Source organism: Urocitellus parryii, chromosome 1, assembly GCF_045843805.1.
Source record: "Urocitellus parryii isolate mUroPar1 chromosome 1, mUroPar1.hap1, whole genome shotgun sequence".
In the NCBI taxonomy this organism is placed as follows: Eukaryota; Metazoa; Chordata; class Mammalia; order Rodentia; family Sciuridae; genus Urocitellus; species Urocitellus parryii.
In genome coordinates, this window is record NC_135531.1 from 223,196,575 (window position 1) to 223,221,019 (window position 24,445).

General features: G+C 31.7%; 1 protein-coding gene across 6 annotated transcripts in view; it reads left to right on the plus strand.

Moving 5' to 3' along the window:
* Ubr3 (ubiquitin protein ligase E3 component n-recognin 3) overlaps positions 1 to 24,445 on the plus strand; it is a 222,444-nt gene that overhangs the window by 100,331 nt on the left and 97,668 nt on the right. For 3 of the 6 annotated variants that reach the window (XM_077802756.1, XM_077802758.1, XM_077802757.1), the window contains exons 19-24: positions 1,363 to 1,459; positions 8,049 to 8,190; positions 12,747 to 12,851; positions 14,144 to 14,317; positions 14,518 to 14,550; positions 16,371 to 16,831. In XM_077802756.1, coding sequence (XP_077658882.1) covers positions 1,363 to 1,459; positions 8,049 to 8,190; positions 12,747 to 12,851; positions 14,144 to 14,317; positions 14,518 to 14,550; positions 16,371 to 16,831 — 1,012 coding nt within the window. The remainder of the gene's footprint in view (positions 1 to 1,362; positions 1,460 to 8,048; positions 8,191 to 12,746; positions 12,852 to 14,143; positions 14,318 to 14,517; positions 14,551 to 16,370; positions 16,832 to 24,445) is intronic. The other 3 variants (XM_077802761.1, XM_077802763.1, XM_077802766.1) reach the window with 1 other exon arrangement.

Genomic DNA, 24,445 nt, shown 5'->3' on the forward strand with positions numbered 1-24,445 from the left:
TCTGATTCAGTGTTTTCTTCTTCTTTTTTTTTTAACTTTCAGGTTTTTGCTTATGTTAAAATTTTGAAGGGAGTAGCAGTTATATGCTCCTCAACATTCATTTTTTAAGTGAAAAAGCAAACTTTTTAAAAGTTTTACATAGTATTTACTGTATTTGGTGAAGCAGCAGAAAAGCCTTGTAATGAATTTTTTCAGAGTATACAAGAAACAAGACGATTCTAGAGTCTGTGGTTGGAATGTATTCCATTAAAGAAAAAGCAGTAGTTATTTATAATAAAGAACTCTGTGTCATCCATTTAGGTGGATTCAGGAATAAAGTAGCATTCTGGTGTAGAGCAGTGCTTATGAAAGTGCAATATGTATATTACCTTTGCCAGCTTCATTTGCAGCCATTGTTAAAGACACAGGTTCCTGTATCTCATCCCCTATCTGCTTTCATCAGAATCTCTGGGGAAAGAACCTGAGAAACTGCTTTTTAAACATGCTCTGTAGATGGTTATTAAGCCCACTTGAGTTTGAGACAAATTAGGGACAATGGTTAATGTTAGAAAGTTGAAATTAGTTTAAGCTCTATGTCATGTTTTCAAGTGTTAAGAATTTTGTTAGATAGGATGAAAGGAAAAAAAATCTTAACTAGGAAAGAGATACTCTCAAGGAAATGATTTCTGAAATTATTGTTTTCTTACATGAGTTAACTTTCTTTTTTAAACTTTACCTCATCCTAAACATGATGAGGTTATTAGTGAGGTTATAGGTTTTTATTGGCAGCTTGCAATTTTCATATACACTTTAAAAATAATTACATAATTATTAAAATAAAAGCCTTTATACACTTAACATTTGAAATCATCTTATATCCCACCAGTAGTACACATAAAACATATGGGACAATGGTTCATAATTATATAGAAGGTAAGGAGAAAACTATTAATTTTAGCAAAGGGACAGAAAATCTTTTATTAACAAAAAAGATGAAATAAGAGTCTGGAAAATCAATAGCTCATTAACATTTTAATCTGATTTCATGGTTTTACCTTTGGGCACTTTTTAAGGTCTTTCTTTCTAATAGGCATCTTACGAACAACAACAACAAATGAACTAAACTTTTATGGTGGGGCATTGTTATATTGCAAAACTTTTGCTCACTAGTATTTGTAGAGCTTAAGAGAACATAATGCTGAAATTGTGATTTTTGACTTAGAAAACTAATTATAACATCAAGTTTATTAAGGCAAATATAGTAAAATTGATCTATTTCATTTTTTAAAATTTAAAATATACTTAACAAATGTAAGAAGTCATTAGAAATTGACTTTATTTCTAAGAAATCAGTGTTCTGTTTCTACTTTTTTTGAAAAATAGCTGAAGTCTGGGATCAGGAGTTTGACCCTGTCATGGTCATTCTTCGAACAGTTTACCGTAGAGATGTGCAGTCTGCAATGGACAGATATACAGCATTGTAAGTCCATCAAATTGATTAGTCTCACAGTGGAATATTTTGTGTTTATCTGAAAAGATTTCAGTTATAACCCATATAATATATTCTCATTGAAGTATACTCTCAAATCTTAGAGGAGAAAAAATTTTAAGATAAAAAAAAATCAGACTGAGATTATGTTCTCAATGTTTGATGTTAATCTCTTCAATTTATAGAACATGATTAGTAAATTAAAAATATTACATATTTAGTTGATTTTTGATTAGTAGATTTTGAGGTGTGGTTTTATGTTGTTCTATTTTGAACCAGTAGAGGAGGCACAAGTTAAGAAAATAAAATTGACATCAGAGATGATGATAGTTGTCTATTAAAAAGTGTGAAAATATTGCTATGTGTTTGACAACTGAGAAAACAGATAAAGCAAAATATATTTTACTTATACATTTTTAAAATAAAAGTTTAAAATGATGACTGCGGAAAATAAAATTTTGAAGAATATCTTTTTAAAATTTGATCTTATACTTTATTATAAACTGTAGACTATTTTTAATATATTTCTACCTCTTTTTAAATCTTAGTAGTTAATATTATTGCTCAACATCAGTGTCTTTTATCTGTGCTTTTCTAAAGCTTAAGTTAAACATTTTTAAAAACAAGTTTAAAATTATGCAAATGTCTTTGATTTTGAGGAAATATTCAGATAACTATCAAAGTATCATCATAGATACTATATGTAATTGAAACTTCTCCTTTGCCAAGATTTGCAGTAATAGATATATGTTGAATTTAACAGACAACTAATCTGAAGAAAATTGTGGATTGTGGAATTTTAGTGTGCTCCCCTTCCCTCTAAACAAAATAAGAAAACCTAATAAAACAAAACAGAAACAAAACTCAGCTTAGCCATCAACGTCTCTCTTTGCCTTTTCTAAAACCCTTTGGACAAGTTGTCTGAGTTCTCTCTTCTCTGCTCTCTTAGCCACTTCTTTTTATTCTTTTTTATGTGGTTTGTTAATAATCTATTTGCTTCTAGGCTTTTACTAAATTCTTAAATCTTTGAGGGAAGTTATATCTCAGCACTGGCACATAGTAGGCATTTAGAGTTTATTTGTTGAGTGAAATAAATTTAAATAATATGAATGGAAAAATGAGTGGGAGGATGCTTTTGTGTTGAATACCTAAAGTAGATTTCAAAAATTCCTAAAGTAGACTTCATAAACTTCTCAAGTTGCTCTGCCTTTTTTTCAGGTTGTTGTTGTTGATTAGTCATTTTGAATATATAAATATAAAGCAAATTTAATATTATCTTTTACTTTGTAGCTAACAGAAATTTGAACTGGGTTTGGGCTGAAACTTCCATTGCTTTGAAGGAATCATTAAATTATTAATATAAACAATTTTAAAGGAAAAATTTTATTTAACAATACCCATTTATTTATTGTTTATTATATGCCAGGCACTCTGAAAGGAAGACAGAGTTTTATCTTTTATGTTTTACTTAGCAAACTTTTCATTTCGTTCTGAGCAGTTTCTTTCTTTCGTGTAGAGTAGTGTTTCTCAAATAGTGACAATTTTTGTCTCCCAGGAAACACTGGCATTGCCTGAAGAATGGTAGAGTTGCTGCAGACATCTGGTAGAGGATAGGTCTACTCCACAACCAACCTTGCCTTAAATGTCATTAGTGCTAATATAGTTTAGATGTATGTTGTGTTTAGAGGAATTCTGTGCTTTCTAATCTGTTTTGTATTATTAATTGTTAAAATCTATATCATATTTTGATTTATAGCTACTTTACATAATCTGATAAAACTATATCCCCAAAGATGTTTTTAGTCCTTATTTTCTATGTTGTTCTTTGTGATTATTATTTCTCTCAGTTCCCTCAATTAGTCCTTTGAGTTCTTGTTCAATTTTTTTTTTTGGTAATTTCTTAGAAGTGCTCTGTTTCTTAGCAGTTTGGACATCTGTTATTTTTTAAAAGAACTGTGTATTGAAAGCAATAAAAAATGACAAAATATATTAACCTTTTAAATTCTATGTGAAAACCATTATATTCATCTGACAACATTTTATTTACTTATGTATATCCATGAAGGAAAATATTTCTTTCTATGTAAAACTTGAATTAAAAAAAATATATATTTTTAGTTGTAGTTGGACACAATGCCTTTATTTTATTTATTTTTATGTGGTGCTGAGTATCGAACCCAGCGCCTTGCACGAGTTAGGCAAGCGCTCTAACACTGAGTCACATCCCTAGTCCAAAACTTTGAATTTTTAAAAATTGAATTTTCAAATATTTATTTTTATATGAAATATAAAATGTGATATTGTTGTTGTCTTATTGACTATTCATTTTTGAGTATCGATAAAAAGTTGCTTAATTGACTTTGCTGGTTTAGTCCTCTTTTATTTGCAAGAAGACAATAGAAAAACCTTTTGAAGAATACTAGTTTAAAATGGTTGAGTAGATTTAAACTATTGTATCCTTAGAATTTAGACTTTGTGCTAGGTAGTTTGTTGGCAGTCAGTAAATATTTATTAAGTGCACAAAAAGTAAATTTCTTTTTGTGCCGAGAGTTGAAATTAAAAACTGTTTGCCTTATGTGACATTTATATGTTTAGAATCTTGGGGTCTTATTGTTGGGAATGGCCTTCAAGACCTAGTGCAGATTCCATAAAAGTGTTTTGTGAGCTATCGCTGAAAGAGGGATGGGGCAACAGCAAGAGAAGGCTCATCCTGCTTCCCTCATTGCTTACCAGATACCCTTTAATGGATAGTTAAGCTCTTAAAAAAGAGAACAAGCAAGATAACAGCAAACAGCAACAAAGCAAAGCAACAAAAGGAAAACTATCCTTACATTGTTATATTTTACTTTATAAGGCCATTGCAGCCCAGAGAAGCTCAATGAAATATGTTCATTAATGGCAGTGTTAGAACTATGATCTAGGCCTTTTCAAAAAGATAAAAATGATTTTATACAGGGACTGTCTTAAATTCAACTGGACAGTAATTTTTTTTTATTCTATAATTTCTTTTGTTTCCCATTTCTCATCTTGAAGGTTAATGGCTACTGCCCCATGCTTGAAAGTATGATGTATGACTTTGTATATATCATTTTTGTCTCTAACTGGTCAATAATTAGGTGTTGGTTTGAATCACTTAATTTTTTTTTCTGTCATGTAGCATATCATTTGCATTATTCCATTAATGCTTTTGAAAAGAGCAGTCAAAATGATGTATTACCTGCTCCTTGAAAAAATATATAACCTTTATGTTTTAACACTTTAATAATCTAGTGCTGCATAAAATTTAGGAGCTTTAGTGCTTAAAGCAAACAAAGAAAATAAAAACTAGGAACTGCTTTTCTATGCTAAGTGAAATACAGTAGTTAAAATATTTCATCACGAGATATTATAATTGTTTTGAAAATTATGCCTATATATGACCATTGTAACATTGTATAGAAAGAAGTTTTTTAAAAAAATGCAAAGTTAATTTTTTGGCATCTAGTTTATGAACCATATATGTAATTGATTTCTCTGATACGAGAATGGTAGTTTTTAAAGATTTGTTTTTCTCCCACCTACATAGTGTTTCTTTCCTCAAAGATACATTATGTATTGTTTGCTCTCTAGCTTCCACATGAGAGGCATTAGTCAGAAGTCTGATAATTCTGGTGCTTGTTATTAAGAGCTGTTTGTGCTGGTCAAACTTGTAGAAGCTGAAATTTAATTTAGGGGGATTTAGTTATGCAGGTTTCTTGGGATCCCTTATGTTGTCTCTTTAGATCTTCTTGTTCTGGTCAGATTTCTCAGAGAAGTGTCTTAAAATATTTCCCAGAAGGTAATAGTTTGGCTATGTGTGTTTTGTGAACTGAATGGGAGATGAGACCTTAGGTGGTCTGAATCAAATATGCATACTATGATTTTAATCTTCCATCTTAATACCTATGTTTGGTGCTTTATCCTCTTCAGAGACAAGTTGTCTAGGCAGAATTCTATTGCAGTGATGGAGTGACAATTTGCATTCAATTCTTCTTATTTTTGCCCCTCTTCATCTCTCCATTTAGAGTTATCGAGGTACCAGGAGCTGCTGATTTCTTTGCCCATTTTTAAGTTGGATTGTCTTCTTATTACCGAGACTTAAAAACACTTCATGTATTCTGAATACTAGACTCAACCTGATATATATGATTTGCTGCTGTTTCCTACCATTTTGTGGATTGATATCTAAGGCTGTACATTTCTTTCCAAACACTTCTTTGGTCATATCTCATATTTTTTTCTATATTGTTAGGTTCTATTTTATTCTTTTGAAAAATTATTCTCTATCCCCCAACCTCCACTTTGGAATTGGGGATTGAACCCAGGGGCGCTCTGTCATTGGACTACAACCCCACCTCCAATATAGTTTTATTTTTTTTTCCTTTTTTCCTGGTTATTGGGGATTGAATTTAGGGGCATGTAACCACTGAACCACATCCCCAGCCCCTCCCCCCCACCTTTTTTTTTTTTTTAATTTTTGGTTTTGAGACAGGGTCTTGCCAAGTTGATGAGCTGGCATTGAACTTGTGATCCTCCTGCTTTATCCTCAGGAGTAGCTAGCATTACAGAGTTCTTAATTTTTAAAAGTTTCTGCTAGGATTTTTAACAACCTCTGAATTTCTAACCCATAGTGTTTTTTTGGGGTGGGGAGTGCTGGAGATTGAACTCAGGGGGCACTTGGCCGCTGAGCCACATCCCCAGCCCTATTTTGTATTTTATTTAGAGACAGGGTCTCACTGAGTTGCTTAGTGCCTATTTTTGCTGAGGCTGGCTTTGAACTTCTGCCTCAGCCTTCTGAGCCGATAGGATTACGTGAGTGTGCCACCATGCCTTGCACCCATAGTATTTTAAAATGTCTACATTTTTGTAGTTGTGGATTATCTTTTTAAGTTGGTTTCTAGTTTCATTTATTTTGTGACAAGTGATTGTGGTCTGTGTATCAGTTCTTTTAGTCATTGCTGAATTTACTGTGTACTCTGACATTTAACAAATTTTTATAAATTTCCAAGTACACTTAAAATTATAAATATTCCAAATACATCTAATTGGTGAATGTTATTTATGTGTTCCTGCCTCATGTTTGTTGATTATATTGTTAAAATTTTTTTACTAATTTGTTTTTATTGACCTCTAGGCAGGAGTTAATATTCTCTAGAATAGTTGTGGGTTTGTTAGTTTCTCTGTGTCATTCCCTTAGATTTTTCCTTTTGTGTTTTGAGTCTGCTGTTGTCTGCACACAAGTTTGCTAATTATTTTCTTCTTGGAGAGCCTATCATTCTTCTAGCCCAGAAGAGAGAAGCTTCTCTTTAAGATTCTTATTTCTCCTTGTGAGTTATCCTCTTCATTGAGGTTAAAGACTTCTTAGGGTCTCTGCTTTGGGGGGAATCTCAGTTTCATCTCTGAGCTTGTGTGTACCCAACACTGATATCAGTAATGAGAATCAGGGCCAAGTCCAGTTTTCCCCTGATGTTGAAGATTGAACACCAGAGAAATGCCAGGCAATCACAGAAAGCAAGTTTTGTTTAAAGGATAGAACAAAGATATACTTCTCCAAAGAGAAGGGGACCGAGAGCTAGGTATCCAAGGAAGTAGGGGTGTCTTGCCCCTTTTATACATTTTACATTTTCTTTGTTCTTGTGTTCTCTCCTCCCTCTATCCTGCCTACATGACCCAAAAGGTGATCCAGAGGCGGGAAGAAGAGGCTCTGGGGTAGAGGCAGGAAGGGAGTCACCCTGGGGCTACTCATTAACTCCTTACTGTGAGGAATAATTCTCTGGAGGCAGGTAACCTTGGCAACTGGTGGAGGAGGGGGAAGTGCTCAGGAGGTATTAACATTTTATTTCCTTTTGTCTGACCCCATCATTAATTACCTACAGTGATTGTTCTTTTGCCTGTAGGCCTCAACACCTTGTTCTCTGCCTAATCAAGGACTTTAAAACCATTGGCACAGTGGTAGTGCTTGTTGTTAATTCCTTCTTTTTTTTTTTTTTTTCCTGGTTTCTGGGAAGTTCCTTTTTTTTTTTTTTTTTGGGTGAGGTCTTAAATATATGTTCAAAAGAATACATTTTATATTTCATGCAGTTCTTCCAGCCAATGGGAGAGTCTTCAGGTTATCTATTTTGATTATTCGTTAGAACTGGAAATTTCTTTGAGTACTTTTGCTTTGTCATCTTTTTGTTAGAATTCATTTTTTTTTTTGATACAGAGTCACACTGTTACCCAAGTGGTTGGTCTCAAGCTCCTGGGCTCAAGCCATTCTCCTACCTTAGCCTCTCAGTAGCTAAGACAACAGGCACATACCACTGTGCCCATTAACATTTTTGTATTCAAATTTCTTTCTAGTGTTTGGCTTAGCTCTTTCTATTCATTTTTATCCAATAAGAAAAGCAAATAGTAATGCTGATTGTGTGGAGATTAGATTTCTGTTTGGCATCTTAAAGCAATTATGATTAAAAATAGTACTGCATACAAAAAATGTGACAGAAATTGATATTGATAAATCACTATTTAAACCACAGTTTAATTCTGAGTCTGTCATCTAATTTTGGTTTTATTTTTACAGTTTAAAACAGAGTGGGAAATTCCCTGGAAATCCCTGGCCACCTTATAAGAAAAGGACATCACTTCATCCTAGCTATAAAGGTCTCATGAGACTTTTGCACTGTAAAACTTTACACATTGTGCTATTCACTCTACTTTATAAGGTACAGTAGTAATTTAAGATTACTTAATTAAGTAATTTAAGACTTAGATTAGAATTTATTTTCATAATTTTTGAATAAAAATACTGAAGGGTAATATTTAAATAAAAGTAACACTCATAAAGCAAAGCATATTGATGAGTATGATGTATGTAAAATGTATATGGGTATGTTATAATAGTATGTGTGTGAATTCGAAGTTGAAAATAATGAAATAGCTACACCATTTTTCGTGGTGTATTTAGCTGCAGGTATAATTATTTAGCTTCAAGTATAAGTGTTAGGTTTTAGCTTCTATAGAACAAGAAGTGAATGATGCAGAACAAAGAAATTATGGAATGAGCTAAGGAACCAAACAACCCATAAACCCACTAGAATGATGTAATTAAAAATGGCAATTACGTGGGCTAGTGACCTTAGTTTATGGTGCTTCTTTGTGGTTTTTTTTTTTAACCTCTGATTAGGAGTATGATATAGAGGGATTTGAGTCATATCTCTGATGTTTCTGGTAGACATCTTAGCAACCTAAAATATGTTTTCATGTTATTTAGAATTTGTTTTATTCTAGGGTTTTCTTTTCTTTTTTAATATTTATTTTTTAATTGTAGTTGGACACAATATCTTTATTTATTTATTTTTATGTGGTGCTGGGGAATGAACCCAAAGCCTTGCCCATGCTAGGCAAGCGCTCTACTGCTGAGCCACAACCCCAGCCCCTATTCTTGGGTTTTCTTTGGCACAACTGGCTGATTTATTTTACTAACATTTATTATGTACTAAAAAATTTTATGAAATGTGACATTTTTAGAAAGTTGTGTGTGTTTATATATATATATAAACACACACAAATATATAACTTTTATGATCTAACTTAGATAAGAGATGAAAGAAAATATCCCCAGTTTATAGATAAAATAAGTATTAACATCTATAAAATAACTGTAAACCATGATAAATGCTATGCAATTAGATAAAATGAAACCTATCATTGCTATTCCTATTTAAAATTTGAAAAATTAAAAATTTAAAGAAATTTAAAAGAAAACTACACATATTTGTAATATAGATTTCCAATTGCTTATGTACAAATATTTTTAATTAAGAAAGTATAAATTTAATTAGATATGTTAGTCTTTCTCCTAATGTTTGCTTTGCCCCTCATTAAGTCTCACTCATGACCAATTTTTATTTTACTTTTAAAAGTTATGCTGCTTTGGGCTGGAGTTATGGCTCAGTGGTAGAGCGCTTGCCTAGCATGTGGGAAGCCCTGGGTTCGATTCTCAGCACTGCATACAAATAAATGAGTAATAAAAGGTCTATCAACATCTAAAAAAATTTTTAAAAAAGTTATGCTGCTTTAATTAAGATTTTAAACTAGTGCTTCAATAAATGCCTGGAAAGGTTTATTTTAACTACTTCCCAACAGGATTCTTCAGTAAAATGATTTAAAATCTCTTTTTCTTCATGAAAAAAACATTAAATATCATTTATTGAAAAGCTATTTGTATTTATTTTACAAATAACATACATTATTTGAAGGTATTTTTTTAAAAATTAATTTTTTTTACTTATACAGGATAGCGGAATGCGTAACTCATATTACATATATAGAGCACATATTTTTTTATATCTCTGGTTGTATACAAAGTATATTCACATCAGTTCATGTCTTAATACATGTATTTTGGATAATAATGTCCATGACATTTCAGCATCATTTCTAACCCCATGCCCCCTCCCTTCCTTCCCACTCCTCTGACCTATCTAGAGTTCTCTGTTCCTCCCATGCTCCTCCTCCCTACCCCACTATGAATCAGCTATCTGGTATCAGAGAAAACATTTGGCATTTGTTTTTTTGGGGGGATTGGCTAACTTCACTTAGCATTATCTTCTCTAACTCTATCCATTTACCTGTAAATGCCATGATTTTATTCTCTTTTGTTGCTGAATAAAATTCCACTTTTTTTTTTTATCCATTCATCTATTGACGAGCATCTAAGTTGGTTCCACAGTTTAGCTATTGTTAATTCTTAGTGCTAGATTTTCTTTCAAGTGCTTTAAGTGTACTTGTAGACATAAATCTAGCAAAAATTCTTATGGTAAAAGTTCTGTTATTATTCATGTTTTTCAATATGATCATTGGGCTCAGAAGTTAAATAACTATTCCAAATGGAGAATTGAATACTGTTATCAATAATAATTAATAATTAATTTCACCTTACCGCAAGTAATTTATGTTCTTTAGAGTTATACATTTTTTTCAACTTAAAAAATTTGATTAATGTAAATGTTTATTACAAAATAATAAGGCATTGCTTTAGTTTTCCAAGACTGTTATAAGCAAATTTAAAAAATTTAAATGTATTTGTAATAGCTTTCCCGACTTCAGCAAGTATAATAAAAAATTTATCTGATATTACATTATCAAATCAAGTTTCTCTACATCAGTGATAGTAAACCACTTTCATTCCTTGCCATGTTTAATACTTACAATAAAGAAGAATAATCTTTTTTTTTGTAGCCCTTAGAAAATGAATTTCCTCCCTTAGTCTTTAAGTTATTCTTTTAAAACTGTAATACTGCAGAATTTCAAGTCAAAATTTATTTGCATTTAGCTGGCAATGTTTCATTATCAAGAGGAGGCAGTAGAATAATGATAGGCAATGGCCTGGGAGTCTGAAATCTGTGTTCTCATGTTGCTTTCACTAGCTGGGTGTGTTGCTGTGTCTTGGTTTCCTCTCTACAATGTAGTGGATTTGAAAGGATGACCTTATTGACTCCTAGCCTTCAGTCCCGTCTTTTTCTGCTCCTGCTCCTCATACCATGGGTGCCACTCACCGACTATTTGTTGAACAATAATTGTTAGATACTATTATGCTAAGAAAATGACAGATGTTATTCATGTAATCTTCACAGTATTTTCTGGACAATTTTTTTCCAGATTTAGAAATGAAAACTAAGGCCAGAATCTGTTGGTATAAGTCAAATAGTCATGGATAGAATTTGTGTTAAAAAATCAGTTTTTAAAAGCTTTTGAAAAAGCCTATGCTCTTCACCATTTATCACAACACAAGAGATGAATGGAAAAGCCCTCGCAGTAGTCAAATAGACTTTCTAGTCTATTACAGTAGCTTGGGTCTTAAGTGATGAAGTCCTCTTTTCCTAGTCCTTTCAGCCATTTGTGCAATTTCTGTGAGACTCTGGTTACCCTGTCCTTTGCTGTCTGTTGACATTAGCACTCACTTCAGAAACTTTTTTTTTTTCTGTTAGTATCTTTATTGTTTCCTTTTGTGTACATTCTTTAGATTTAATTTGTTCTTTTTATAATTTCTCAAGATAATTTTTAGCTTTTAAATTTACAACCTTAAATATATTTATCATAACATTTAATACATTTTAAAAAAATTGTTACTTTAGCTATATCCACAACATCTATTTATTTGTTTATTTATCTATCCATCCATCCATCCATTCATCCATCCATCCAGATATGTAATTAGAACAAAATGATAGCTGCCAGCTCATTTTTGGGGTAGTATTTTAGTTGTTTTCTGATTAGTGGTCACTTATATCACATTAAGTTACTGATGGGTATGGCTAATCCTGAAATATTGTGTCAGATATGTTAAGTCTTGTATAATTCATGTATAAGGTCTGACTTATCAGATTTTTCTCAGGGAAGCCTTTGTAACCACTCTCATTCCCTTTGTTTATTTATTTATTTATTTTTGGTATTGGGGATTGAATTCAGGGGTGCTCTAGCTTTGAATTACATAACCAGCCCTTTTAATTTTTTGAGACAGAGTCTCACAGACTTGCTGAGGCTGGCCTTCAATTTGTGATCCTCCTGCTTCGTTTTTGCAAGTCACTGAGATTATATGTGTGTGCCTCCATGCCTGGCTTCCTTTTATCTTTCTCAACATATAAACCCCACATTGACATATGCATTTATACATCTCCACACAATACTCAGAGGTTCAGACCTTTAATTCTAAGAACATTAATGTTTTATAAGCATTTATTGTGCTCCCAATTATATGCTAGGTATTATGCTAAACACATTGGCATTTGCATAAATAATCTGTTTAACAAATTTATTTATGTGATATCCTGGTCTTCAGGAAAAGAGTGTCAGAAAATTAGGATCTTAAGTATTTTTGTTAAATTATTTTATTAAGCCAGGTGTGGTGGTGTCATCTATAACTCTAACTACTTGGGTGACTGAAGCAGGAGCCCATGAGTTCAAGACCAACCTAGGCAATATAGTAAGACTACCATTTAAGAAAAATATTTTATTAAGTACTGGCATATGGATATTAGTGATTTTAGTGGGTTATTTAATGAGTTAATCTTTAATCTGCAAGATAGTGCTAAAGTACCGGGTATTCTGTAGAGGAAATGGCTTTTTGATTTTAGCTTATTTTCTTACCAATATATAATATGTGTCTGATTTTATGTATTTAGTTATGTCATTTCATCTTTATTAAAATTTTTTTGTCTTTACGTGAAATGTTCTGTGGAAAGAGACAATTTTGAGGTAATTTTTTCCTTTTTTAAAGATTTTGATGGATCATCAAAATCTGTCAGAACATGTACTCTGCATGGTTTTATATCTGATTGAGTTAGGACTTGAAAATTCTACTGAAGATGAATCAGATGAAGAGGTAAGTAATTTCTTATATTTTAAAATTTTTAGATAGGAATAAACCTTTCTCTGGCTCTAGATAATTGTTGCCAGGCCAGTGTTTAAATGAAGTATATTTATGAATTCCTTATACATAAATAAGATCTTCTGAAGAGCTACTTTTATAGAAAACACCTTTTGGATTTTCAAATGTATACTGTCTTTTAGTGCTTTTGTTGATACTTATGGAAATACTTTCTTATGGAATTATTGGAATTGAAATTTTTCATTCATATCAAATTGGTTTATGTACTTTTGGTGTTATGGTGAGAAATTGGCTGCTGGGAAATAATCATTAAGTTAGAATTTCAGTCTAGATAGTCTAATAATTTGGTTAGGGATTATTTTTGAGAATAAAAGAGTTCACAATGGCCTAAAGTTATTCAAAGAGAGGTAGATGTGTATATTTGCATTAACTGGTAGCCTGGCTTTATAGAAAAGGGAAAACAAAAATCACTTTGAAGTATTTGGGTATGTGAGTATTTGATTAATATGGTTAAATTAAAAAATTCCTTGTACTTTTTAAAAACAAGTAATTTAAGATTAATTTTAAAGAAAATTTGCATTATTGATTCTAATAAAATTATTAGCATAATTATTGTTGAGAACCATATTTCTGTAAAGATATTAAGGTAAATTATTAAGTATAAAAGTTGTTAATGTATTATTGGATTTTAGAATTATTTCCAACAAAGCAATTCTTACACAAATTATTTTTACAAACATAAAATGATGTAATTTTCCAAATGTAAAAGACGAAAATCTACCTCTCCACAGGAAAAATATAGCACAGCATAACAGCCTCTCTCCCAAAGTAAACTAAATAGTACTTTGTAGTCCAAGGGGAATTAACATATATTCTTTTGTGTGTATTAAAAGGTCATTAAGATTCCTCTAAGACTATGCCATATTTTTGGTTAATGTTTTAGACGTTCTTCCATAATTAGTTCACGGTAGCATTTAATTGTATTATGAGTTATTACTAATGGGTGATGACAAATATTCTGTAATGTTAAGTGTTTCCAGATTGACAAATATTTTCTTTAAATAGTTTGCTGATTTCACTAGATTTAGCCCTATTAGTATTGAGAAATGTATTATTGTATTTCATGTTTCAATTTGGTTTTATTATTTAAATTTAAATTTATTCACTTTTTAATTTGTGGATTTAGGAGTTTGACAGGCATGGGTGATTATTTGGTCAGTTACATCTTTATTGTATCTTAGATCTGAAGTGACAAACATTCATATTCTTTATTTTTTATATTTTAGACATCAGTGGGTGGACCAGAGCGTTGTCATGACAGTTGGTTTCCTGGCAGTAACTTAGTATCTAACATGCGACACTTTATAAACTATGTTAGAGTGAGGGTTCCAGAGACTGCTCCTGAAGTGAAGAGAGATTCACCTGCAAGCACTAGCTCTGATAACTTGGGTTCTTTACAAGTAAGTGTGAAATTAAGGAGGTGGGTGGGAGAAAAGGAAAGGAAAAGTTTTATGTTTAAGTGTTGAGATATATTGTTTAGATCCCCTATGATGTTGAAAGAAAAAAAATATAATTATAGGTAACTTTACATTATCTTCTATTTCCTCTGATATATCTAAGCAAAGTCTGTCTCACTAGTCTTTTTCCTTTAACCTGCCAGAGTTCACGACGACCTAAAGTTCTTCAAAGAGAGGTAGATGTGTATGATATGTGTATTAACTAGCAACTTGGCTTTAACTGGAAATGGAAAAAATTCACATTGAAAGTATTTGTGTGTTTGTGTGTGTGTATTTGATTAATATGGTTAAATTTTTGAAAAGTTTCTGTGCTTTTTTTAAAAACTAAAGTAATTTAGGCTTAATTTTGAAAAAATTGATATTATTGATCTCAAAAATAAAATAATATTGAGCATTCAATAGTGTATTTTTCATATTAGTGTTAGACATGTTTTGAATCAATGATAGGCAGCATATTTGGGTCTGTATTACTAACATCTTAAAAATGACTGTTTTCTAAAAAAATAAATTTAGTTTCTGGCAGCATGCCCATTTAAAAATATTTTTTTGGCTTCTATGGGAATTAATTAACTTTGATAAAATAAGTACATAAAATCTTAAACTAAATATATTGTATATTTAGATTCATTTTGAAATACAGCTGCCATTGCATGTAGCTTAATTAATTTTAAAGAGCAAAAAAAAAAAAAGTCTTGAAATAACATGCCAAGTAACTAAACTTGAGCAGTTACAGTCCTTTAATCTAGATTTTTGTGAGAAGACAGCATTAAAACAGATATTTCTCAGAGTAGAGTCTAATTATAAGAACTTTTTTTGATAGCATGTTTTTGCTGTGAGCATCATAAAGGGTTTTAATTAAAACCATAAGAGTAAGCTTTTGTCCTCTAATGCTGGCAGGGAGTACTTTAACAAACAGCTTGGATGTTAAAAAATAGTGTATACTATAATTTGACTTACAAAAATTCAACTGATATTGAAGCATCCTCTCTATGCTCAGTTTAAAAAACTAATGAAGTCCATTAAACTGACTCATATCTTAATTAAAAGATGAGTTCTAAGAGCCCTATTGCAACTTGGGGTTTAGCAAAAAGACTGTTTAGAAGTTAAGTAATTGAGAATAACACTTAGTTAAAAAAAAAAACTTCAAATAATAAATCACAGTGATATTCAAATGTAAAACAAAATCAGTTTGATCTTTCATCCTTATATTGTAGTTTAATAACTTTAAGCATTTGTTAGAAGTAATTTTCAAATTTTTGAAGTTCCTTAAAAGTGAAATTAATTACCAGTTCAGATTCTTTAACTTAGAAAATTAAATTAACTTATAATTTTCTTAACTGGAAACTGTAGCATCTTCCAGAAGTTAGTAAAACATAATTTTCCTTATGAATGCTGAATAGAACAGATTTTCTTCCATTAAATAGGAGAAATTTAGTTTATGATTTTTTTCTTTAACATGGGTATTGGTACTACTTAAGATTGTTTTCCCCCCACTGATTGATAGGCTAAGGAGGTTTAGAAAGTGATGTTATTGCTGATAAGTCTTCTTTTTTCTTTTCTTTTTTTTTTTTTTTTGAGAGAGAAAGAATTTTTTTTATTGATTGTTCAAAACATTACAGAGCTCATGATATATCATCGAGAAAGAATTTTTTAAATATTTTTTTTCAGTTTTCGGCAGGCACATCTCTATTTGTATGTGGTGCTGAGGATCGAGCCCAGCACTGCGTGCATGCCAAGCGAGTGCGCTACTGCTTGAGCCACATCCCCAGCCCAAGTCTTCTTTTTTCTTATTGGTGTTTCCAGATTGAGTGGAACTCAATTTATTTGAGAAAGAGAGGTGAAGAAGGATCAGATTTATTTAAGAGTTAATCAGTGTAATAAATCTCTTGATGAAACTTTGAGCATTCCCTTTGAAAGATATATTAATGTATTTTTAGAGTTGATACTGAATAACTTCTCTTGATTTTTTTTCTTTTTTTCTCATATCTACTGGTAGAATTCTGGTACAGCTCAAGTTTTCAGCTTAGTAGCAGAACGTAGAAAGAAATTTCAGGAGATCATCAATCGTAGTAACAGTGAAGCAAATCAGGTGGTTCGTCCTAAAACTTCAAGTAAATGGTCTGCTCCTGGTTCAGCTCCCCAGTTAACGACAGCCATTTTGGAAATTAAAGAAAGTATATTGTCTTTGCTAATTAAGCTTCATCACAAACTCTCAGGAAAACAAAACTCCTACTATCCTCCTTGGCTGGATGACATTGAAATTTTAATTCAGCCAGAAATTCCTAAATACAGTCATGGAGATGGTATAACTGCAGTAGAAAGAATTTTACTAAAAGCTGCATTGCAAAGCAGAATGAACAAACGTATCATTGAAGAGATATGTAGAAAAGTGACCCCACCTGTTCCACCCAAAAAAATCACTGCAGCAGAGAAGAAAACCCTGGATAAAGAAGAAAGGTAACTTTTATTTTCAATGTTTTAAATATGTATGGTACAGTTGAAGATTTGATTGTTTTTTTTTTCTCCTTTTACATCATCTGAGACCTGATTGTTTTAGCAATAACACTAATTGCTGATTAATTTGTAAGACAAATGAAATTGAACATAGCACCTATATGCGTAGTATGATGTGTTACTTGGGGGTGAGAAGATGAGTTTCTGACCCCACCATGAAATTACTACTTTAAACTTGTAGGCTTATTCAGAAAAATTACTATAATAAGAATCTAATAATTCTGTTGGTATTGTGAGAAAGTATTATCAGTTCAGTGATAAATGAGAATAGAAAAAAATTGGAAGACTTTTAAACATTTCTCAATAATAAAAATCCAATTACTTTACTTTTGTTCCTTTATAATCTTTATCAATATATAACTACTATTTATTAAAAAGGTAATGTTTTTAAACACACTTATGCCTTAGGTTTTGGAGTTTTAGGTTGCTTCTTATTTGCTGTTGAGTCATAGTATTTATAAATCTTTTCATTTTGCTTTTTCTTTGACTTTCTTCCTTGGAATGATGTTTTTATAAGTGGAGTTTGTAGGTAATGAACTGTGGTATGGTTCTTGGCACATGCTTCTTGCTAAGAGCTATATTCAAGTTATGTTACTATGCATTATTACCAGCTGTTTTCCAACAGACTTGTTACCATTGCCTACCTTGTTTGTCAAAAACATGACAAATGACAAGATGAATCTTGAGAGATTGCAACTCAGTGTGATTGTCAATCCTTTAGACCGGATTAGTATTTATTAGAAAAACCAAAAAAACAAAAATAACTTCTAATGAATACAGAGAAGACTAAAAGGACCAGATTATTAAAACATTTTTTTAGATGAAATTCAAGAGTGCGATTGCTTACTTTTTGAGCTTTTAAATAATGTTCATTGGTTTAATTTCTCTAAAACAAATTTGTCTACTAAAGCAATAAAGCAAAAATTAAAAAAATGAGAAGAAAGCAACAAAGCAAAATTATAGGTGAAATATATACTTTATAGAGTTGAAAAGGATCATCTCAATGTTATTTTATTTTTAAAAAATATTTATTTATTTATTTTTAGTTATAGGTGGAACCAATGTCTTTATTTTACTTTATGTGGTGCTAAGGATCAAACCCAGTGCCTCATGCATGCCAGGTGTGCACTCTACCTCTGAGCCACAACCCTAGCCCTCAATGTTATTTTAATCAAGAACCTTGCACTTTTGTCATATCCTCTTTCATACAGATAAAAATCATTCTTGGCACATTGTTAAATGGACTACTGTTGTGAGCTACATGAGCAACACATTACTTTTTTTTAGTTGTAGATGAACACAATATCTTTATTTTTATTTATTTATTTTTTTATGTGGTTCTGATGATCGAACGCAGGGCCTCATGCGTGCAAGGCAAGCACCCTACCACTGAGCTACAACCCCAGTTCTCCTGCAATACATTATTTGATAATTTGAAGTGTTTTTTAGAGGTATTTTCTGGAGTTATTTTCTCTTCTTATTACTTTTAAAATTAAATGTAGATATTAGGGGTTGATTATCAGTGGAAGCCAGCCTCAGGTAGATTTTATACTAGTGATACATTTTCCATTCATCAAGTATCAATCAGGATCTTCTCTGGATAGGAACTATGTCCAACGTTGAACTCCCTGACCTTGAGGAATTAATACTATCGTGGGAGACAGACTAGTAAACAAATAGTTGTTAGTGTAATAAATACTGTGTTAGGTGTACAGGGTATTAATGGGAATAGCAGGATATAAAAAGCTAAGAAGGTAACCAGATATAATAATTAATTTGGTACTTAAGGTGTAAATGATTACAGAGAAACCATTGAAAGATTTTTAAGAAGGGAATAATATGTAGTGTAATCACGTGCAAATTGAGTTTAGTGTGGTCAGACTGGAGATTGGGCTACAGAGCTATTTAAGAATCTAGGAGAGCAGGTGTAGTGAGGGTAAATATAAAAATAGGAGAAGATGTATACAAGCTATTTAGCAGCTTCAGGTTGTTAGACTTTGTGATCAATTTGATGTGGGAGATGAGGGAAAATTTATGATTTATTCCTAGAGTTGTAACTTTGATGATGTTCCTGTTTACTAAGATAAGGAGTTATAATAGAGTGCTAAAGCTTTGCTGTAACATTGATAATTCAGGTCATTACTGAGTTTTAGGAAGACATCTGGGTGAAGATGCCTACTTAGATAAAGAGTTTGTGACTTAGGGGACAATTCTTAGCTAGAGCTACAGATATTTTCATAGAGGTTAATAGTGGAAATCTTGTATATGGGAAAGAATGCATATAAAATAATAAAACTGAATGTGAAACTCAAGGAAAAAACATTAAAGCAAATGCTTGAGGAATGGGTACCTACAATGTGACTTAAAAGGGATGGCTAGAGTGGAGTGGTAGGAAAACTGGGATGAGTGGCATTAGAGAAGGCATCATAGGAGGAAGCTTAGAAAGAAGAAACTTAACAAGATTGTTTGCTTCAGCAAGAGGTCAGATAAGATTGGCAGCCCATTAGATTCGCTGATTAGGAGGTCATCCTTTGGATATTACATTAGGAGAAATATTAGTTATGTATGTAGTTGTACTTCATTTCTGATATTTTAAAAGTCAGTTACAGGGCTGGGGTTGTGGCTCAGAGGTAGAATGCTCACCTAGCATGCATGAGGCACTGGGTTTGATCCTTAGCACCACATAAAAATAAAGATATTGTATCCACCTATAACTAAAAAAAATTTAAGAAAAAATGTTACAGAAAATTCATATTAAGATATACATAGAAGTCTATAGGAGATTAAAAATTTAGAAGCTTTTCTGTTTCTTTTTCATAGAATTGTACTTTCAGATATGACTTATAAAGAACTAACATAATTTAGGTGTCAGCTTATTACTTTTTGTATTAGTAACTGCCCAGAATTTAATACATAGCTACTGTTGATACAGTTAGAAGGTTGGAAACAAGGTTAAGGTTTTTTGTTTGATTTTTTTTTTTTTTAACAGCACCAGGGATTGAGCCCAGAGGTGCTCTACCACTGATCTACATCCCCAGCCTTTTCATTTTTTATTTTGAGAAGGGTCTCTCTAAGTTGCCCAGGCTGACCTCAAACCTGTGATCCTCCTGTCTCAGCTTCCCAAGTTGCTGGGATAACAGACATGCATCACCATGCTTAGCAAGATTTTTATTTTTGTTAACTTCTTCTAAATTAATGGTCTTTCCTTTCAATTATGTAATTTATTTGAACATTCAGTGGATCAGAGTTTATTTTATGTGGTTAATGGTATCTTGTAGTTATTACTAATAATAGATGTAATATTGGAGGATATAATTTAGATACTATTTTTATAGAGGCCCTAATGCTCTTGTATTAAATAATACTCAAAATTTTAGACTTTTTGTGATAGGTTTTGTTTCCTTTGAGCAGTAATGATATTGACATGTACTTGAAATGAATTATGTAGCAGATAGAATGAAGATGAATTTGAATCTTGCTGTGCTTCTCATTTGTCCTTTCTCTATTTTGGATTATGTTTCACAATAAAGGCAGATCAGTTTATAAACACTTAATGATGATTCATTTCTATGTGCCTCATCTATAGACAAACTTGGCATCACTTTCATAATAGATTAACTCCTTAGAAAACAAGATACAAACCAGAAACTTTAGATGGTTGTAATAATATACACTTTCAATGTCTTCATCTCCAGGATAATAATGGAAAATTTTGATGACGTAGGCAGTCTATCTTTTTGTTAATGGTCTTTATTTACATTTATGCTCAATTTTAGTAAGTAATAACCTAAATTAAGAAAAAAATTTATAGGGGCTGGAGTTGTAGCTCAGTAGTAGAGCAATTGCCTACATGTGTAAGGCACTGGGTTTGATCCTCAGTACCACATAAAAATAAACAAAATAAAGATATTATGTCCATTGGCAACTAGGAAAAAAAAAAAGAAAGAAATTTACAACAGTGACATTCCATTTCTATTTACAAAGCTGGTACAGAAATGCATTTTTTAATTCTAATGCCAAGCAGTTATACTTGAGGTTTTAAAAATTTGATATATAGATTATTTTGTGGGGGGTGGTGGGTGGGTACTGAGGATTGAACTCAGAGGTACTCGGCCTCTGAGCTACATACCCACCCCTATTTTGTATTTTATTTAGAGACAGGGTCTTACTGAATTTCTTAGTGCCTTGATTTTGCTGAAGCTGGCTTTGAACTCGCTATCCTTCTGTCTTGGCCTCCCAAGCTGCTGGGATTACAGGCATGTGCCACCATGCCCTGCTTGATATATAGATTTGTTATTTGAAATATAGTGTTCTGAACATATTTATTCTAAATATAAATGTCTTTCAGAATGCTGAACATCTATAGCACATTTTTTGTTTGTTGCCATTTCCTTTGTGGCAGATGTTTGAGGATGAAATTAATTTTTATGAATTTTTTATTTTAAAGTAATCTTAAACTTGAAATATTTCAAGGGAATTATAAGGAACTTCTTGAATCATTTCAGATTAAGTTGCTGGTGTGGTTCACCTTTATTGTGGAATATTTTACTATGCATTTCCTAGAAATAAGGACCTTTTCTTATATAACCAGGGCGACTATCAAAATGAGGAAATTAATCTGGGCACATTGATGCCAGTTAATGTCCCAGTTACTTGGGAATTTGAGGCAGAGGGATTTCTTAAGCTCAGGAGTTTGAAACCAGCAAAGCAGCTTTGGCAACGTAGTAAGACCCTCATCTCAAGACAAAGCCAAGAAAAAAAAAAGTATTTGAGTGTGATTAAATCCTTAATTAAATTCTTTAATTGTATTATTTTTGTCTCCTTCAGTGTGAAGTAGTTTCGTCAACCTTTCCTTAATTTTTGTTTACTATGCAGCTTTGAATATTACAGGGCAGTAGTAGCATTGTAGAATGTACCTCAGTTTAGGTATGCCATCCTTTATGTTGGATTTAGGTGGTGCCTATGTGGCAGGAATATCAATGAAGAATTGCTGTTTTGTTTTCATTGTATCCCATCAGGTGGTCCATGATTTCAGTTTGTTTCATTACTGATGATTACATTTGATTGTTTTAAGGGGGTGTCTGCCAGAGTTCTTTACTGTTAAGTTACCCTTTTCCACCTTTGTAATTAATATGACATTTGTGGAGATATACTCTGAGATACTGTACTATCCCTTCTCTTATCAACTTTCAATATATGTACGTTTATTAGGGTTCCTGCTTTCTGTTTTATAATCTGATGTGCTCATATTCAGTTTGATGCTCAAATTGTTCCAGGTTTAGATCCTAGAAATTTCTTTAAGCTGGTTATATGCCCTTTTGATCTATAACTTTCATTCTTAGAGTATATTCTTATTTTTTTAATATTTATTTTTTAGTTGTAGTTGGACACAATATCTTTGTTTTATTTATTTATTTTTATGTGGTGCTGAGGATTGAACCCATGCTAGGAGAGCGCTCTACCGCTGAGTCACAATCCTAGCCTGAGTATATTCTTATTTTGTGGGGCAATAAATTGTTCGAAGCTCATCTTGTACTTGAGGTCAGTCATTTGTCCAAAGAGTACTGGTTGCTTTTAGTAGAGAATGGTGTTTAGAAACCACAAGCCAATGTGTTTATTCCAATGAGGAATAGTTGTTTCGGGTCCTCTTAGTGGACAGAGCTGGGGAAAACTGTTTATTTGTATGTCTATGTGTGTGTGTGTGTGTGTGTGTGTGTGTGTTTTGGGAGCTGGAAGGAGGGGAGGGAGAATTATTCTTATGTCTGTTTATAATACTTAAAATTGCAATCTTGACACCATAGGAATCATTCTGTTTTTTCTCTTTCCATATTGTAATTCATTTCCACAGTGAGAAACCCAGCACCCATTATCCTCAATGTATATATTACTTTTTTGATAATTTCCCTTGTCTGTAATCAATTTTTTGCATTCTTTCCACACACCAATGCCCTCTTGTGCTAGGTTGTTGGATCCTGACACCCAGGGCTTGGTAACTCTAACCATTCTTTGTGTTTAGGAAAAAAGGGATATACTTAATGTTTTGAAATGATCAATGCCATTGAGAATTAAGTCTGATGAAGATGAATGATCAACTTTAATAATATTTTGACTCAAGAACAGAGTTATAGCTATTAAATAATAAAGCAAGTTTTCTCATGTGGATCCTAATTATCTGTAAATGTTAGAAAAGAAATGTTAAAAAATCTTTTGAACATTATTGGCAAAAGTATGTAACTTTTGATGGATGGACCATAGTACTTTATAGTTCCTGATTATCTCTTTTAATTTAATGGGAGCAGATGTGTGAATAATCTAAAAATCACTGTTTGCATTTTATTCCTTTAAATTCTATTATGTCTTTGAATATCTTTCAGATTTATAGAAAAATACTTTGAGGTTTTTCATAGACATGACTATAGCATCGCCATCTAACATAATACTTTGTCTTTTATAGTGTACAGGAATCATAAAGGGCTATTAAAAGAAATTATTTTAATTTAGTCTACTATGTTATTATGTTTTTTATTTCATGGGCTGTGATCAGTTCCTCTTTGAGTTTCATTCAACTAAAATGTTATCTTTCCTAAGGAGTTAATATAAAACTTATTTTTTAAACTTTTTTCTTTCCTACTTCTTCCTCACTTCTTTTTAAATTACCATTTTAACCTTTTTTTTAGTGGGTATGAAATTTTATGCTCCTGGGGCTGGGTTTGTGGCTCTGTAGCAGAGAGCTTGCCTCTGACTTCTGGGGTACTGGGTTCGATTCTCAGCACCACATAAAAATAAATAAACAAAATAAAGATATTGTTGTGTCCATATATAACTAAAAACAATTATTTTTATGTTCACTAGTATTGTTAGTGTTCAATTCTATTAGCTTTCTTTATTAGTTTACTTTCATTTTCTTATTTTTATGGTCCTATTGTATTACCTTTTTGTTTTGTTTTTGTAACCACTCTCAAATTAAAATATTCTTTGAAAGAAGATAAAAGTAGATAAGGTATAAATAATAAAGAGACCATAGTGAATTAATTCAAACCAATATTTATACTTGGGATATGTTTTTATTCTCTGTTGTGTTTGTTTCATATTTTTTTGCTTCATACCAACCAAATTAAACTTGGACTATGTCTTAGTAGAAACTAGGACATTTACTGGCTTTTGCTCATTCTCTATTAGGGGAAACCTATTTTTATGATAAAAATAAATCTGATTATTGTTTATATATAAACAATAATCAGATTTATTTTATTTATATATAAACCTCATAGCTTTTTATAGCAACTGATTTACTGTCATTTGTGCCTGAGGTTAAATTGCTAGTCCCTTGCTGAAAAAGACTCTTGCTCTTCCTATCATAATACATATACTTAGGACATTGTTTTGTTGGAAATCAAATTTTCTACCAACCTTAATTATTAGATCACATTTAAAGGTAAATCTTGGCTTTTATTTTTACTTATTGAGTGAGTGAGTTTGAAGCCTAAAGCAGTAGAATCCTTGGGAGGGTCAAGTCTTACATGAAATTTAATGCATAATATAGAAAATAGATTGTTC